Source organism: Balaenoptera acutorostrata, chromosome 20, assembly GCF_949987535.1.
Source record: "Balaenoptera acutorostrata chromosome 20, mBalAcu1.1, whole genome shotgun sequence".
In the NCBI taxonomy this organism is placed as follows: Eukaryota; Metazoa; Chordata; class Mammalia; order Artiodactyla; family Balaenopteridae; genus Balaenoptera; species Balaenoptera acutorostrata.
This window is the reverse complement of record NC_080083.1, coordinates 22,441,714-22,461,241: the sequence shown is the minus strand read 5'-3', so window position 1 is coordinate 22,461,241 and position 19,528 is coordinate 22,441,714. Positions and strand designations below refer to the sequence as shown.

The following is a 19,528-nucleotide window of genomic DNA, read 5'->3' as shown; positions in this document are numbered from 1 at the left end:
AATTGAAAACCTGATGAACAATTTGCCAGGATAGGAGTAACCGTAAGGGTTTCTCCTCTGAAAGCTCCAAACAGAGAACTTAGCAAAATAAGATGTTTACAGCAAAGCTGAACATCGGGGCAGAGGATTCCCCTATTGTACACAGCTAGACGGGAGCTGTTCCATACTGAGGCTTTTCAAGCATTGCTTTTTGAATGGCTGAAGAAAAGCTGAAGACATGTTTTCCAAACAGAAAAAATAGTTTAGTATGTCCAAAGGGGAGCTCAGGACTCCCTAGCAGAAAGATAACATGTTAGCTTGTCAAGTGTAGTGTTATTTTTTTCCCTTATTTTCCTAAAAGGTGTTTTTAATTGGAGAAAAAACAAAAAACAAAAAAAACTAAATATACGGTACCTGTTTAGCGTGGGGATGTTCCCTCTGTAATTAAACAACCACAGTTAGTTATTGATAGGTTAGTGAAAGCCATAATAAAAGAATTGTCGGAGCAGATACAGACCAGTCGTGAGGAGCCCCAGTTTGGCAGCTCTGGCATTCGGCAGACATAATTAAGTGCTCATTACCCTTCAACCCCCCGGGTGCCTCCAAAGAGGCATGCCTCCTGACCTACCTCACCACAGCAGCTGTTGATGGAAAGGGTTAAAATGTATTTACCATGGAGTTTTTTTTTATAGCTCTATTACAAAAAAATAATTCAGAGTAAGGGTAAACCACAGGCTCATGAAAATTAAAGCTGTATAATATGGTATATTATCTTAAGCTTCAACAAGAAATATAATTCTCGACAAAATTCTTAGAGAATCTTCTTAACTTGTTCCTATTTTACTAAAAATGCAATAAGGGGGTTCAGAGAAGTTGATTCCACAGCCTCTCCCACCTTAATGGATTTTCTAGGATGTGTGATGAACCTACAAACTCTCCTCTAGAGAAAAGAAGCCAGGCATCTGGGTTCCCAGCTCCCTTTTCTAACTCTCTTTAACCCTGTTCTTCCTCCTGTAGACTGGGCTGGGATGGGGGTAGGAGGTGGTATAGGAAAGGAGTGTACTCTGTGCCACAGGAGCTTAAAGGAACTGAAAAGCATGCAGGAATGTGATGATTAATGATTCTATGACTAGAGCGGTATAGACTGTTAAAAATGAATTAATTAATATTTTTTAAGTGAAATGAATTTAGGGCAATAATGACTTTTAAAAATTGCTGTAAGCTTAAAATCTCTAGGCCTTCCATAAATAAAACCTTAACCTAAATTTGGCTAGCCCTAGAATTTCCTGAGAAAGAATATTTCCAAATCGTGAAAGAAAGACTAGGATAAGAATGGAAAGTGAAAAGCAAGTCTCCTGCATTCTCTTTGGTCTTTGACACCAACGCTTTATTTTCCCCCCTTTAATTTGACCTCAGTCATTTCCTCAACTGAAAAAAAAAAAAAAAATCAAACCCTTATTTTCAATGTTAAAAGGGAAAAGTTATACTTACCACCCACAATTTAGGAGTCCTGTAAGGGGGTTGATGGGTTGATTATCCTAACCTTCTAACACTCTTTTATCAGCGTTTAATCATTGTTGGGGTTTTCTGGCACACAGGGGACTTAATGGGCGAAACATAGTGGGTGGTGCTGATGGTATGTGGAAGGAGGAGAGTGGGAGGAAAATGATGCACTTTCCATGGCAGTGAAAGGAGCAGAACAGACTGAGCCGGCCATATAAATAAAGAGCTGTGACATATCGCTGCACACAAACTGTATACCTCGCATGATTTGTGAGTAGCAATGCTCTTTGCATCAAACCTGTATCCCAGAGCAAATTCATAAGGCAGCAAGAGCCACCTCCGAGTGCAAAAACCCGCACCTTTGCTGTTTGGAGTCTTTGAGCCTCTCGTTCAGGGGAATGAGTTTCATTTTACAAGAGGTCCTTAGTTATAATGCACTTGGCCCTCATCAACAAACAAAAAGTACACACAGGTTCTAGAGCAGAAGCAGAAAACTAACAGTAAATGCTAATGAAAATATAGGAAAGTCTTCCTTTTAAGATATAAAAAGGAGTCTAAAGAAAAGGGCCACCTGCACAGTCTCTAAGCTATAAGCCTCAGTTCAGAGAGAAGAACCCTACAAACAAAGCAATCTCAAGCACCTTCCATCCAGGTTTCTCAAATTTAGAAACCAGTATAATCTCTCTCAACTGTTAACCAATTTTTTACACTAATAAAATGGTCTCACTGTTTCTGTGACTACTCTAATCCCTTAGGGAGTCTTCACAGGATGAGGGCCAAGTTTTCAGCAGAAAAAGGCCTGAATTGAAAAGAACACCACTAACAAAAAGCCAGCCCTTCTCCATCAGCAATCCTCAAGCTCTCACGGGAAGCCCCCTGCTGCTTTGTTATAGGAATCATGCACCATCTACACAGTATGGGATAAGAACAAAACTCCCAACATCTCCAGTTTTTAAAGGACTGGCCTCAAATCAATCACATAAGAGGTAAGTTTAGAGTCAGCTTATCCCCTTTGGTATCAATAGAATAAGATTCTGTGGGTTTGTCAGGGAGACGAGCAGAGAAGGAAGGTTAAACTCTCTACTACCAGGTAAATACTTAGCCATGTCCATAACAATCATCTATATATTTTGTAACTCTATACAGGGGCTATTTGATCAATTTAAGAAAATGACCGATGTGGCATACTGCACACTCTTGTGATACAGTAGAAAGCTAGCTCAGTGGTCTGCACAAAAATAACCAACTAACATAGAGATTGTATGAGTCAAATATCCCACTTACATAGCTAAAAATAAAATAAAATCTGCCACATTTCACTGCATACTCATCTCGCAAAAATAATCAAATTTCTCAATCTCTGATGAGGCAATCAATCGCATTTTCAAATACAAAAAAGGAGTACAAATTCACTTGTAAGACACCTGTTTAGGTTCTTCAGAGCACTTATGATGATGAATCTTCATTCACAATGTGGTGAAAAATATTAGAATCATTTTCCTTCCAGTAGATTAGCTCCATTTTACAGATGTGGTAACTGAGAAACCAAAGGGGAAGCTTTCCAAGGACACTGCTAAATATGGTGTCATAAACCAGAATCTAGACCTGGCCTTTTCTCATCTCAGCTCCTGAGGCTAGCATTCCACATCAATATAGACTAAATTTAAAAAAGGACAAGAGAAATCCTTTGAATTCTGAGGTGCTCGGCATTAAGTCACCTCTGATTTTACTGACCTGCCTGTCTAGAATGGCTGGAGAGCCTGCTTCAATATGAAAGCGAAGTCAGAGTTGCTGCCTGCCAGCTGAACCCTCTTTATTTAAGGAACACCAACTTCTCTGGCAGTCACAAGTTCTCTGAGCCTTTTACCATCCCTTCCAGCTGAATTTCATTTTTCTTGATTCTAGCTGACCCTACATAAATCTTTTATCATATAAAAATGCTCCTGATTCTTTTGCCTTCTAACTGGAAGGGAAAAAAAAGACCCTATATGAAAACGATGGGGATGCATGCAAACAAGCAGTGGTTACATCAAGCTGTGACTGAGAGCCAGGATAGGGCAAATCTTTTGAAATCAGGCAGCAAAGCAGAATCAGAAGAGGCCGGCTGAATAACCCACTAGCAGTCACTAACAGCAGTACCATAGGAGAAAGAGCAATTTGACTGGCTGTGACCAGTGGTGGTCTCCTTGAGTGACTATGTTTCTGCAGGAGAATCCAAATCAAGAGCTGTAAAACACATCTGAACCATGTATTTCTATTGGCATCTCCCCCACCACCTCCTTGCAGTTCAGATGCCCGGACTCCACTGCAGAGCTTTCGTTAACAATAAAATGATCGTTGCTTCATTCATTTGCAGCCCCTTTAAAGCCCCTTTAAAGCCCCTTCTTGGCTCTGCTGGAAGATTTTGCTCTTTCTGAAACAAGTATGCCAAGAGAGCTACAACATATTACTATTGCCTGCTATATAATTAGCTACAAACCCACAGCACAAAACTACAGGGATTTACAGGTGCCCTAGATTCTGCTTTTCCTTCCCCCTGGAATCAGCTAGTCTTCCTTGACAAGAAGGGACCTTGGGCTACCCTAATGATATATTGAGAGTTTTAAACTCGACTCTCCAATCTTCCAAGGCTAGAGTGCCAAAATAACACAGCAGAGACCAGAAGCTGAGCCATGGATACAGGAAAGCACTTAAACCTGCTGAGAATCTTCTCTTATGCCAGATGCTTGCATCTTATCAGCAGACTACCCTGCATAAAGGAAGCAAGCACTGTAGTTTTATTTATTTATAGGTCATTCTGGCCTGCTAACTACAACCAAGTGCTCCCACTGCTAAAAAAAATGCTGCAAGTTGGATGACTTTCGAGTGTCTCAGAACGAGCCAAAGAAGGGTCTAATATCTGGGTGTCAAAGATGATCAGAATCCTCAAGAATGGCAATGGGCTGCTGATTAGCCCCATAGAAGGCTTCTGATTTCTAAACTTCCTCACAACCTTCTTCATGAAAAGAAGGTCCAGAGGCCACCCACCGACAGCTAAACTCTGAAGGTGCCAAGCAGCCAAAACTCAGTCATGGCCAAAACATGTGCTATCAGGGGAGAACACAGCCGACCTCTTCTGGATGTGAGACAGGAGAAGAGGAAAATGCTTGAATTAAAACATTATAACATAGAGGGCCAAATTCATAAGGAGCAAATAGCAGAGAAAGTGCAGTGCAACTCAAATTAACTAAAGTATGGATTTCCATGTAAGAAATAGGTGGAAATAAACACCAATCCAAGTCTTCACCCATCATGTATGCACAGAAATATATAACAAAATGGACTTCCATCTTCTGCATCAATTGTGGTGCTTCTTATTTGCATCACAGATTAAAAGTTTAAAAAAATGAACTATGTTCACTAATATGTATTACTTACGAAAATCATTTGGAGTTTTAAATTTCATACTCCCAGGATGTCATAATATGCACAGCCATATGCATAGCCACAGAGTTTATGGGATAATAGACTTTACATATGTTTGTATAAATATTTTAGAAGATCAAGTACATAGGCTGACTAAAGAACTTGTTTCCAGATTATTCTGAGTTACTTAATATGTCCAAAGCTAAGTAAAATCGTGAATGTCAAACGATTTGATGAATCGTCAAAAATACATTCAGGAAGAGGCTTTAGTGTAACAAGCTTTTCCATCACCAGCACCAGAGAGTGCTAAAACTAGGGTTTCAGAATGAGAAAAAAGACACACACAACTCGGGCTCTAAACCCTGAGCCTGCTGGAAGAAGACAGAGAAAAAGGAATGCTGAATGATAACAGTCTGAGCTCCAGGATTAATCCATGTAAAATACTGGTTGAACTCACTAAAGAGCTGGCCTGATGGAATCTTAGACAAAAGAATTAAGTCCTAAAAGTCTGAATAATAATAAAATGTTCTCTTAGTGCAGACCAGCTATCCTGACTACTCCTGCACCAAGAAAAAGACTGAAGAAACTCCCTCATTTCTCCTCTAAGGACAATTGCTAACTGGCTACAAATCACCTTTAAAAAATGACAGCAAAAATCCCCTCCCCTCAAAAAAATTCACATGCAATAGGACATAGTCCTTATATGCTAAGAAGATAAAGAAGGAAAAAAAAGTCCACACATTTCCCATATATATAGGTGCTCCATATATAAATATATAGGTTTCCTACTATGCTTAAGTCAAGTGCAGCTGCTGTTCAAGTGAAAGGAATTTAAGAAGGGTATATCTAGGCCAGGAGCTTCCTTTAGTAAAGCTCTAATATCTGGATCCTCTGGTGAATAAGACCTGAGGACGCCAAATAAGTTGCAACTACAGTTCCCATAAAAAATTTGAAAGTCTTACATAGAAGATCAGGAAGTAGATAACATACCTTGGCTGAAGCCTGCCTAGCAAGAAGGATGATGAGAAAGTCACAGAGGTAAGAAACTGTTTAGTCATCTGCCACCTTTTTTTTTTTAAAATATTGTGAGGAGTATTAGAAAAAAATAGTCAAATTATACTGAAACACAGAGTAACTAAATGTCAAACAAAAGTTTCAGTCCACAAGATGAATAAGCACCAGAGATCTGCTGTACAACGTTGTACCTAAAATCAACAATAATATACTGTATACTTAAAAATTTAAGAGGGTAGATCTCATGTTAAACGTTCTTTCCACAATAAAATTAAAAAAAAATTTTTAAGTATAAGAAAATGTCAAGCAATACAAAGTCCCACAATGAATTTAAACAAAAAGGTACCAAACATGTTGGCCACGTGCTAATTGCCCAAATGTGCTAAAAAGGGGGTTTCTTCTTCCTTCTCAGAGGCTGCTCCACTCATTTGCAATGGCAGCTGCTTGTGTTTTGCCTGCTTCTCTAAAAATCAAAACGTGCAAATGGGACACAGTCTTCAATCCAAGTGGCATCTAAGGCATTTTCCTGAAAAAATACTCTGCTGTTGTCAGTTTGCAGACAAAGAGCCATGTTTCATCCCAACCCACGGGGGCTAAATCACTAGTCAAAAACAAACCACAGGAATAGAATTCCACTAGATGACCCCATACACAACAAGAGACTGTAGTCTCGCTTTGATAATACAGCTTAGAAAGATACTCCCAAGGACTTGCTGGACAAGTTTAGTCTACTTCAAATGAATGTCTGGGGACTTCCCTGGTGGGCCAGTGGTTAGGAATCCGCCTTCCCAATGGACTTGAGGACACGGGGAGGGGGAAGGGTAAGCTGGGACGAAGTGAGAGAGTGGCATGGACTTATAAATACTACCAAATGTAAAACAGATAGCTAGTGGGAAGCAGCCGCATAGCACAGGGAGATCAGCTCGGTGCTCTGTGACAACCTAGAGGGGTGGGATAGGGAGGGTGGGAGGGAGACGCAAGAGGGAGGAGATATGGGGATATATGTATATGTATAGCTGATTCACTTTGTTATACAGCAGAAACTAACACACCACTGTAAAGCAATTATACTGCAATAAATATGTTAAAAAAAAAAAAAGAATAAATGTAGAAAAAGAAAAAAAAAGGATCCACCTTCCAATGCAGGGGACGCGGGTTTGATCCCTGATCGGGGGACTAAGATCCCACATGCTGCAGGACAACTAAGCCCGTGCGCTCTAGAGCCCATGCACCACAATTAGAGAGAAGCCCGTGCGCAGCAACGAAGAGACCACATGCTGCAGCTAAGACCCGATGCAGCCAAATAAATAAATAAATAAACATTAAAAAAAAAAAAAAAATGAATGTCTGGCTAGAAATGGGAAGACCAAGTACCAGGAAAGAAAATGCAAAAACTGGTTACAGAATGTATGTGCTTTCTCCCCCAAGAATTTTTGGTTTGTTAAGCCCAAATATAATATTGGAGAAATATAAAATTCTGTTTAGCATTAGATATGTAGAATATGTGTATTCATATGCCTGTTCTCTGTTCTCACTGAACAATTTTTAAAGCATGTGTAAAACACTGTAGTATATCTACAGTATCAGAAGTGGATGATTGCTGTAACTACTAAGAATAAGCAACATAAGAAGAAAAGTTTGTAAAAAGAAAACAAAAATCTCTCCTAGGGATACTACCATTAACATAAAACAAAGAGGACTCAGTGTGATTGTCCTAATTAATTCTTGGTCTACAGTTGGTTGAGCTGTCTCTGTGGCTAGGAAGTGCTGGCAATATGGCTAGCCTGTTTTGAGACATGCTGGAAGTAGAGAATACACTCTAAATTTCAAAGACTTTGTAAAAAGAATGGAAAATATCTGATTAATAACTTTTTATTACGTATTAAAATGGTATTTTGAGGGACTTCCCTGGCAGTCCAGTGGTTAGGACTCCATGCTTCCACTGCAGGGGGTGGGAGTTCGATCCCTGGTTGGGGAACTAAGATCCCACCTGCCATGCGGCGTGGCCAAAAGCAAAAAAAAAAAGGTATTTTGGATACAATGGGTTAAATAAAATGTTATTAAAAGTAATTTTGTCTGTTTTTTATTAAATATGGTCATTAGAAAATTTTAAATTACATATGTGGCTTGCATTATATTTCTATGGGACAGTGCTGGTCTAGTAGTAGTGATTCTCAATTGTAGATGGTCAACAGAATTATCAGAGAAGCTTTTTCAAAAAGTGGTCCCCTGGACTCTGGTTCAAAATTAATCAGAATCTTAAGAGCCAGGAACCCATATGTGTATTTTTAAAATACTTTGCAGATAATTCTGAGAATCACTGATCTAGAGGTTAGTGGACATAACTGTGTCCTTGAGCCTTACAGGAACTGAGAGTGGAATAAACACTGGTAGACAGTCTCCTGTAATTTGTTTCTGTAGAATTAGAAACAATAATGCTTATGGCCTGCTTGTTCAAAACAGTAAGAACAGAAAAGAACAAAAGTACTGAGGTTAGAAAAAAAGTTGGAACTTGACTCAAAACTAGCTAAAACTAAGATACCTTAGAATTCTTCTCTAAGGGTTGCAGCCCTATGATATAATAAAGAATTTGGCCTTTGTCCCTGGTTCCTGGGAGACAGACTCTAAATTCTTGGAATTTCTCAAGTAGTAGAAGTGCCTTCATTATTCATGAGCCCCTTGGATCACACCTGAGTTTATGCTAAGAGATAACTCAGGACAGGGGCTACTCACTAGTAAGACCAACCATGTGATTAGAGGGTCAGCTGGACCTCTGGGGAGGGAAGACAAGCTGGAGAGTGAGTTTAATCACGTGGCCAATGAGTCAATGAATCGTGACATTGTAATGAATCCCTGATAGAAACTCTGGACACTGAAGCTCAATGGGACTTCTTGGTTGGTGAACACATTGATATGCCGGGAGGACGAGGTACCCTGATTCCACAGGGAAAGAACTCTGTGTTCAGGACCCACCCCCCTAGACCTTACTCTATGTATCTCTTCACTTGTCTGTCCTGATCAGTATCTTTTATTAAAAAAACTGTGATCGTTAGTTAAGTATAGTGTTTTGCTGAGTTCTGTTAAGTTGTTCTAGTGAATTATTGAACCTGAAGGGATCATGGGAACCCCCAAATTTGTAGCCAGTTGGTCAGAAGTGTGGGTGGTCTGGGAACCCAATTTTTGGCCACATCTGAAGTAGAGGCAGTTTTGTGAAGAACTGAGCCCTTAACTTGTGGCATCTGATCTAACTCCAGGTGGTTAAGTGTCAGAATTGAACTGCAGTACACCAACTGGTGTCAGGATAAGGTCATAACTCCAAATTGTAAAAAAAAACATTTATAAGAAAATATAAAATCTTACAAAACTAAATTCAAGTAGCAAATCTGTAATAACTGAATAAGCCATGCTCTAAAATTAAATATAGCATTCTGTAATTAAATCTGATAATACGTCTTCTATTCCTAAACTAACAAAAGGATTTTAGACCTGAAAAGCGTTAAAGCAATTTTAATGGTTTTCTGGGTTTCACAAAGATTATTTTCTCTTTCCTCCTTTATTTTCCCTATCTTCACCTTTACGTCTACATCAATAATAATAATAATCCAGCAGTTTATAATTCTGTATACACACAACCAAGAAAGACTTTAGAAAGATGACAGGATTACTGTTCTGTTCAGGTCTGGTCTTTATCCAGAGGAATGTGTACACCTCAGTTGTTGGGAGGGACAGGTATACAAGTTTTGAAACCATATCAGGAATAACCAAGGTTCACACCCTTGAGATGGAAAGGTGAATAAGATTTCTTAACAAACAGTTAAGAAGCATGTCTCTCATTTTCCAATCGACTTTCCCTCACCAAACTGGACACAGATCCTCAAATTTAAAAGTAGGACAGGGAGAGCAATTCAGAAAGGCAAGGGGAGCAATGAGGGAAGGAAGGAAATCACAAGCAGCTCTGTGGCCTGACTACAAATCACTGCCCAAAGGGATGAGGTAGTAGAAAGCAGGAAGAAAAGGAGAATGTTCCGAGAATTATAAAGAGCATTAAGTATAGCATATAGTTCTCTACAATTATTCAAGGAACACAGGAAAAGAAGGAAGCCTGAGTGCCGAGCCCACGTGTGCCCTGAGTACCTCGCCGCTCACTGAAGGACAGCCATTCGTTTCTAGAAAATGAGATTCTGAAATCCATGGAGGCAAAAATGTACCGAGAGATGCTTGCTAAATCAAGGATATATGCCTTTCTCTGCCAGCCATAAGGTATTTTCGAGGTAGGGAAGTGAAAGGACCTTCTCAGACAAAGAAGACAAGTACTTTTTCTGAAGATGCTACTGCTCATCTGCTGACCTCTGCTGGATCAACAGTGGCATCCAGTGGCCGCAAGTCTCAGCACACACTTCTTTGTCTCTAGGAGGAGTTTCTATTGCTTTGGGTGAAGTGGCAATTTGGAACAAAACCATTTCTGTTGTCTATAACTAAGGATCCCCAAAGACATAGTACTTTGAAATAAAAAGTGAAGAACCAAAGGCCATAAAGCAGAAATGGAAGGGGGCAGCTTAAGATTGGCTGTGGTTATTTATATTTCCTGTGGTATTACTGAAAAGAATGAAAATACGGGAGGAGATGAACATCTGTGTGGGTGAAATTCCTAAGTTTTCACTGCCTCAGAAAACTTCAAAAATAAATGAGATTACAAGAGAGTATTTTTGTCTTAAAACCAAAGCAATACTTTGGTATTACTGTTGAACTGGAAACAAATTTACATATGTACGTTTGTATTTTTTTAAAGGGCTTAGGAAGGGAAAATTAGTGGAATTAACACGGCTTAAGTAATTTACTTGAATTTATGTTTGCTTTCTGAAGTGTGATTTTTAAAAACTGAGTTTCAACTGCTCACTTCATGTGTCTGTTTTTAGGGAGATAATGAAATTGACTCAGGTATAACCTTAACCTACAGCAAACATATAGAAAAGAAAAGCACTCCACCCAAAATATGCTTATATTCCATTGATTTAAACTGCTAAAAAAAGTGATTTTCTGCCAAATTCCAGCAAGTAAAATGCCAGTAAATTCTTTCCAACTTAGAAAAGAAAGAACTATGCCTCCTCAGTGACAGAATACAAGTATCAATAAAAATGAATGGAGGGACTTCCCTGGTGGCGCAGTGGTTAAGAATCCGCTTGCCAGTGCAGGCGACACAGGTTCAATCTCTAGTCCGGGAAGATCCACATGCTGTGGAGCAACTAAGCCCGTGCGTCACAACTACTGAGCCTGTGTGCCACAACTACTGAAGCCCATGTGCCTAGAGCCCATGCTCCACAACAGAAGCCACTACAATGAGAAGCCTGTGCAACGCAATGAAGATCCAACACAGCCATAAATAAATAAATAAATAAATTTCTAAAAAAAGAAAATGAATGGAGTAATCCTAAACTTCTATCTTAATTAGACCATACTTTATCTCTCCAGATCAAAGATCAAAAAAATAAAAAAAGAAATGGACACCAAGAGGCTCTTCTTCTCATGGTTTAAACATGTTCATTTTCTGCTCTACATTTCTAGCTTAAAAAAACATACATAATGGTCACACACATTACCCACCCCCACCCTCCCTTTAACTCTCCTGATAGAGCTCTGGTTGGCTCAGGTGCACACACCAGCTCAAACTCACCTGTTTGGATGAGATGTGGGCAGCATGAACTGGAATTCCACCACGCAGGTGTTGTCCTTAAGCTGGCGGTGTTGTACACTGTTAAGTTCATAGGCAATATAAGCCCTTCGAACATACACCTGGTTAAAAAGTAATCCTCAGTAAATACACTTTAAAAACAGAAACTAAGAGATGGTTAGCCCAGGAAAAAGACAGTCCTGAAAAGAGGTGTCTGATGCAGAAGAAAGTGGTCTGTGGTGACAAGTCCCAAAGCCCCATACATACATACCTTGCTTTAATTAATAAAGCTGGAGTCTTAAAACTATACGCATGACTATAAATGGAAACAAAGCTAGCCTTCCTCTGCTGGACACCTCTAGGTGTGCTATAAACCCTTCACACTGACCTAAATTCGAGAGAAGGTTTGATCAGTTAGCACAAGAGTATATAGAACCATGACTATTAACTCATTACACATGATGATTTCAACAGAAGATAACAGCAAACAGGGAGATGGACTTCCCTGGTGGCACAGTGGTTAAGAATCCGCCTGCCAATGCAGGGGACATGGGTTCGAGCCCTGGTCTGGAAAGATCCCACATGCCGCGGAGCAACTAAGCCCGTGCACCACAACTACTGAGCCTGTGCTCTAGAGCCCGCGAGCCACAACTACTGAAGCCCGTGCTCCGCAACAAGAGAAGCCACCGCAATAAGAAGCCCGCGCACCGCAGCGAAGAGTAGCCTCACTCAACGCCCGCGCACAGCAACAAAGACCCAACACAGCCATAAATTAATTATTTAATTAATTAATTTTTTAAAAAAGCAAACAGGGAGAAAAATGAGAGGTGCTGATTCTGGGCTACCTGAGGAGTGAAGATAGAAGACAGAAACAGTTGAAGTACAGTCTAACTCTTTCACTATCTTGTATCTTTGTTTTGTTTTCCCACTGGCCCAAATTGATTTTACAGCGTTTATATCCCCCAAACCCTAGGCAAAATCAGGAAGGCATAATTTGACATATAATATCTCAGATACACTAACTTGACTCAAAGAAACAGCAACAGGCTACGTCTCAGGAAAACCCATCAGTCCAACCTCATGTACTTCACAGCTAATTTGCCATGCACATAAAATGAGACACATCAGCATGTGAGGTACGTCAGGAGACTTTGCATTAAATGGCATAAAAGCACTGTAGAACACTTAGATATTTTCAAATTTTGATATTTACTGAGTAGCATATATTACAGTCTCCCCACAGAATACAAATAAAAAGTAACCCAAAAGAGCTCGCAAAGGACTGTAGTGGTATCATATCACATAAAATCATTGAAGACACTCCTTTTCCTCATCTTCAAAAAAAACATCTACTTGGCAACTTTACAGCAGTATTTGGGGCCTGCAATTTTTGTGCTTAATGAGGTAGTGTGCTATAGTGGAAACAGAAAAGTCATGAGTCAGATTGACCTGGGTTCAAATGCAAACTCTTCCACTTACTATCCATGTGAATTTGGGCAAGTCACTTAACCTCTCAGAGGCTCACTTTCTTCTACTTCATGAAGTAATTGTAGGATTAAATGAGAAAAATAAAGCACCTAAAACACAGTTCATTAAATGTTATTACTTTCCTTCTCATGCCAAAATAGTTCATAAGAACTACTTGACAATTCAGAATATAACTAAAATCCATTTTATTTGGCCCAAATCACAAAATGGTACTGTTCTGATCAGCCACATATTTTTTCACTTATTGTGTTGACAGGGAACCCTAATCATTATGAAATGGAAGAATTCAAATACCTGGTAAGTAGAATTGAAAAATGCTAGCAGCTATTTTCCTGTGATTGGAGCCCAGAAACTGGTGATTAGTTGAGTCGACACACTTGAGTAAAAGCAAGACCATTTGTTTCAGAGGAAAAGAGGAAGGTCCTCTACTCTTGAGAACCAACGTTAAGGCCAAAGAAAAAGGACTGATAACAATAGCCAAATGGACAAAAGGAGTCAAGCCAGAAACTGAGGGAAAGGTCATGTCACGTTACTGTGAGAACCTGCCTCCAGAGCTGCCATCCTCACAACCTGGTTGCTGTGATAGAAGAAGTTTGGCAGGACATCGAAAATTGACGTTTCGGACAGGATGAGTTTCTGGAAGGTACAAAGACAAGCTTAAACCATTACATCCATAAGAGAACAATTCCAATGGACAATATTTAGCATTTGAAGCATTTAGTGGAACTTAAGAATTTTGTCTATGAAGGTCATGTACGATCTTACCTTCTCTCTGCCTCAGCTTCCTCAGCTACAAAATGGGGAAAATAAGAATACCTATCCTCACAGGGCTGTTGAAGAGTTAATATACGTAAAATTCTTAGACTAATGCATTAACAGTGCATTAATTATATGCTAATATAAGTGTTTATGGCTATTATTATCCTTTCTGACACATATCCGTACTTAACTTTTAATATATTGTCTCACTAACTCCACTATGGTAAGCCATAGATTTGAACCCTCTATTTCAACTATGAACCAAATAGACAAAAACATCCTTCCCCCCTCTTTAGTTTCCCCAGAACGAAATCTGATAGAAACCCTGAAGATTCCCTTGCCTAGGGATAATAATATTATCATTATTTCCAAGTAGAAAAATAAAAGTCATTCCTGACAAAATGGTGTTGTTTAAAAAATAATAGTCAAGGTTCTTTGAATTAGCTGTAAAATTAGCCAATATTCTTTTATAAAATTGGCTCTGTATGAAGCTTAATAGTAAGCATTAAAATAAAATTAAATGATTATTTAAGTAGCTTTGCCTGTAGAAGACTAACAACTACCTATTTATACATCTGATTCAAATATCAGAAATCAACCAGTGCTACCACTTCATTCTGTCCTAGAATACCTTCTAGATAAAAGCACAAGAGGTGAAGACTTCATTAGGACACTTCTATCAAGGCAGGCCTATTCAATTTTTAAGCTAAGCCACAATTCTAACAGCATTTTATGAAAAAAAAAAAAGTATAACTCATTTTAGAAATTCAAGGTATGAAACTTCATTACACAGAAAATCAAAATTGACTGACTGATTACTTAAACTATGCTTGGGAATAAAGGGGACAAGAGTGCAGAGTGGCAGAAAAGGGCTATAATGTATACCTGCAGGTTCTCAATGCAAAACTGATGTCCGTACATGTCAATAGCTGATAGGAAGATAGACTCTACTTGGTTATGGCGAAGCTCATATGATGGCAAATGGGAGGCAATAAGAACCTAGAGTGAGAGCAAAATAAGAGGCTTAAGTTCCTGAGGGAGTGATTATTCTAGGCTCCTATTAGGCAGCTCTGATACAAAAGCAATAAATATAAATCTGTAAGTGCAGGCATCAAAGATAAAACAGAGACCAAGTAAAACAACTTCTGGGCCCTGTAACATAAAGCCAATGCCACCAAATACTGCATCTCAGTTGACTCTCACCATGATTTGCTTGTGAGCAATTTCCCATGGGGGCAGAGGGAGGGGAGGGAGAAAAAACAGCTTCAATCAAGTTCCATCAGTGCATGTGATTTACCATTGCAGAGCTGCTCGTCTTGGGGACTGCATGAGTAGCTGTTAATTGGGAATCAGGTCTGGCAGGGAACAGCTGTGGGGAAGGTGGATGCAGCAGAGCTAGCCTTTGCAACTCTGAAGGGGAAAGACTAGGAAAAGCTGCTCCGACAGCCCAGGTACTCAGTACCAAGGAGAAGGTGTCAGGATGTGACACCAATGCATGTGACGGGCAGGGAGAGTGAAAGCAGTGTCACAAACAAACAGGGACACGGTAGGACCTGAATACCCTCAGCAGGTCACTGAGAGGTTCAATAACTTTGAGTAATTCAGTGACATGGATACAATTGTAGAGAAAGCAGAAGGTCACTGAACAGCTTCAAATGCTGCTTCCTTGTCGATGCCCGTGCGCTGGAACACAAAGGGAGTGCCAACTCCTGGCTTCCCTGCTGAAACCTTTTGGAATGGAAATGAAGACTACAGGGTGAAACTGGGCTGCCCTGGGGTTGTGCTGATTGCTAGCACCTAAGATTCATTTCATTATCTTCTTGCATTCCACACTTGATTTTTTTCCTATACACTTAAAGGTTTTCACCTGCTTCTAAGCTCCCTTTGGAAAGTAAGAAATATTAAACCTATTGCTTTCCCTCAGTTTCCTTTCCTCCACGTGACCCTGGTTTACTAGGAAGGGTAGGGAATAATAACAGGATTTTATAATGGGGAGAGGGCTTCTATTTTTTTAATTAATTTTTATTGGAGTATATAGTTGCTTTACAATGTTGTGTTAGCTTCTAGAGGGCTCCTGTTTTAAAGAAACTTAACGTTAATCTTTTCCTTTCTCTTTAAAAAACATATACCATGTGAGAATGTTTGTTCTGAGGGCAATGAGACATACACGGGAAATTGTATGACCTTTGGAAGGTGCTGGAGGAAGAGCTCATTGCATCCAGGACTGCCCAGTCTATGAAAACCATCCATTCCTCCCTCCGGACAGCCAACACATGTCCTTACCTGGCGTGCTCGGAGCGCCACCTTAGCATTGGTGGTCTTACTGAGTTGAGTTAGCTCCGTGAGGATATTCAGCAGCTCGTCAGTGAGAGTGGGGTCCCGGCCACACAACTGATCCTAATTGTTAATGTGACAAAGAACATACATATCCATGTTAAAAAGAACTGAGGTGGAGAGAACTTTGAAATGGGAAAAGGGAATAAAAACAAAGTAAACAGAGCTAGATTACTAAGATGCAAATGTCCTGTTACCTTTATCCTAAACAGTGTAGTAAAGAGATCCCAGAGGGGTACTTCCCTGGCGGTCCAGTGGTTAAGACTCCACGATTCCAATACAGGGGGCGCGGGTTCAATCCCTGGTCAGGGAACTAAGATCTCACATGCCGCAGGGCCAAAAAAAATTTAAAAAAAAAAAAGAGAGAGAGAGATCCCAGAGGAAGCTGCTGCCAAGGAGAAGCCCAAATTCCTCAGCCGTTCAGATTCTAAATTCCTAATGTATTTCTTTATAAATCAACACTAGACTTTAAACATGCAATAGAAATCATTAGAGACCATTAAAAGGGGTCAAGGGATTCTGGGTAAGAAATAAAAAAGGATGTCTCAAAGTTTTAAGAGGTTTTAAATAATATAGGGACTAAAAGCTTTCCTGTTCCCTCTCCCACTTTTGGAAAGAAGGTAGAATAAGGCAAAAGGAAACACTCCTGGTGGTTTTCATTCCACAAACCAAATGTTCAGCATCCCAGGAGGGTGCAAAACAGAAACATAAGCACAAATTATTCATTTATAAACACACGCTAAATAAAAACACCATCTCATATTCTGACAATTATATACCCCAAATCATTTATCCTCTTGCTGTACCAAGAATCATTCCATGATACCTAAACATGGTGAATCCTTAGATGGGTTAGAGGGAAAAACCAAGCTCCTACTATACAATCAATCCATGGTGTAATTCAGACTTCGGTCCTTTGTCTCCAAAAAATTTAAAACTTTTAAGGAAAAAACCTCTGTCATATTTTGGGAAAAATATTTCTTCTCCAGGGCAGTATCAGTTTATTCCCTAAATTCATCCATTATCCATGCAATTCTCATCTAAGCTGAAAAAACTGCAGATGCACTTTTATAAATGTCCTTTTTGAAATTTACAGAGCTATCTGTAATAGTAGTTCTTAACACCACATCGCATAGTTCCCTCTACTTGGAGTTTGAAATAACTGCCTTTATATTTTAGTGAATTTTTATTCTCCCCCACCCCACTATTGAATAGGACATGAAAGACAACCAGATCCCAAAAGGCTTCCTGTTGCTGCCTTTTAATCTTTCTCCTTCCTGGATTATCAGCCTTTTTCTTGAGCAATCTCCATTTCATCTTTAACCCTCCCCGTCTCAGGGATACCCCTTACAGTCCTTTACCAGCACAGTACAAATAGAAGTGTGGGGCTCTTGGCTTTGGGGGCAAATATACATTCCCCCAAATGCTTTTTCTACAACCCCCTACTACTTTCCACATCACAGGGTAAACAGTTTTGGAGTACTCAACACTGGTATGCTGGAAAGACAGCTTCTCAAACATTTTTTTTTTTTTAAACCCATTTTTTTTTTCCTTTATTTATTTATTATTTATTTATTTATTTATTTATGGCTGTGTTGGGTCTTCGTTTCTGTGCGAGGGCTTTCTCTAGTTGTGGCAAGTGGGGGCCATCTCCTCATCGCGGTGCACGGGCCTCTCACTATCATGGCCTCTCCTGTTGCGGAGCACAGGCTCCAGACGCGCAGGCTCAGTAATTGTGGCTCACGGGCCCAGCTGCTCCGCGGCATGTGGGATCTTCCCAGACCAGGGCTCGAACCCGTGTCCCCTGCATTGGCAGGCAGACTCTCAACCACTGCGCCACCAGGGAAGCCCCCAAACATTTTAAAGCAGGAAATACTTTCTGGTTCCCCAATCCACAACCAGAGGTGTGCTCCAGAGTCGTAAACCACATGATGGTATTTATAGTTAAGGAAGTGCAAGTATTGTTTTCACCTGTTTACCGCAGGAGATTCACTCATCTGAGTGGAAGAAGAAAGTGATTATAAATCCAGGGCTCGGCTGAGCACGTAGTCACAGACTGAAGGACCTATTCCTCCCATCCCGGGGAAAAAGCAAAGAGGAGGGAGAAAATGCAACCAAGTCTCATCTTTTATTGAGAACTTATGAGCAAAATAGAATTTTAATAAAATCACCAGCAGCGCACCACAACGAAGAGGAGGCCCTGCTTGCTGCAACTAGAGAAAAGCCCGCGTGCAGAAACAAAGATCCAATGCAGCCAAAAATAAATATAGTTTAAAAAAAAGAGGGCTTCCCTGGTGGCGCAGTGGTTGAGAATCTGCCTGCTAATGCAGGAGACACGGGTTCGAGCCCTGGTCTGGGAGGATCCCACATGCCGCGGAGCGGCTGGGCCCGTGAGCCACGGCTGCTGAGCCTGCGCTTCTGGAGCCTGTGCCCCGCGACGGGAGGGGCCGCGATAGTGAAAGGCCCGCGCACCGCGATGAAGAGCGGTCCCCGCACCGCGATGAAGAGTGGCCCCCACTTGCCGCAACTGGAGAAAGCCCTCGCACGAACCAAAGACCCAGCACAGCCAAAAATAAATAAATAAATAAATAAATAAATAAATAAAATTAAAAAAAGAAAAAAGAAAAGAAATAGGATGATGATATATATATATATATATAAAAATCAAATCAAATCACCAGCGACAAGGCCGTAACAAGACGGAAGGAAAGAATAGGTAGATAACTGTGGGTAGGGAAACCATGATAAGCTTTTCCTACCTAAATCCCTCTTTACCTAATGCTCCTAATAGAGAAAATATACTCTTTTCTGAGGTACTTACTTCAGTCATCAGAATGGACCCATTGAGAGGTTCAAAAACCTAAGAGATGTCCTGGGTAATAGAACTCAGCTGCTCTGCAAATAGTCAGACTAAAGTCTCAACATTAACAGCAAAAGCCAACACAACAAAATAAGAACACTAGCCACCTACCCAACCTATATCAGATGTGATATGGACTGGTTTCCCTTGAAAGGAAACCCAGGTTTACCTTTTGAGATTAAATTAAAATAAATAAATAAATAAGTAAGTAAGTAAATAAGTAAATAAATAAATAAATAAATAAAAATGGAGTTACCATCTTGCCTGATTACAGATCACATTCTAACTAAAACACACACACACAACTACTTAAAAAAAAAAAAACTTTTTCATTTCATCCTTCCATTATGAGGGAGGAAGTGAGAAAGGGGGTAGAGAAGCTTCTTTTCTGTAAGAAAAGTGAACTATGGAGACTAGAAAAAATAATAGGGAAGTAATTATTCGTTCACAATCACCAACTGACAATCCTCCTGGACTCCTTGTGATAAAGTACAGAAACCTAACCTTTTTGACATGTG

At 40.0% G+C, this 19,528-nt stretch overlaps 1 protein-coding gene across 8 annotated transcripts in view; it reads right to left on the bottom strand.

The window, feature by feature from the left end:
- ACACA (acetyl-CoA carboxylase alpha) overlaps positions 1-19,528 on the bottom strand; it is a 210,266-nt gene that overhangs the window by 49,641 nt on the left and 141,097 nt on the right. For 7 of the 8 annotated variants that reach the window (XM_057535458.1, XM_057535463.1, XM_057535460.1 and 4 more), the window contains 5 exons: positions 16,100-16,213; positions 14,702-14,815; positions 13,604-13,693; positions 11,573-11,691; positions 394-417 (listed from right to left, as the gene is read on the bottom strand). In XM_057535458.1, the coding sequence (XP_057391441.1) occupies positions 394-417; positions 11,573-11,691; positions 13,604-13,693; positions 14,702-14,815; positions 16,100-16,213 (461 nt within the window). The remainder of the gene's footprint in view (positions 1-393; positions 418-11,572; positions 11,692-13,603; positions 13,694-14,701; positions 14,816-16,099; positions 16,214-19,528) is intronic. The other variant, XM_057535459.1, reaches the window with a different exon arrangement.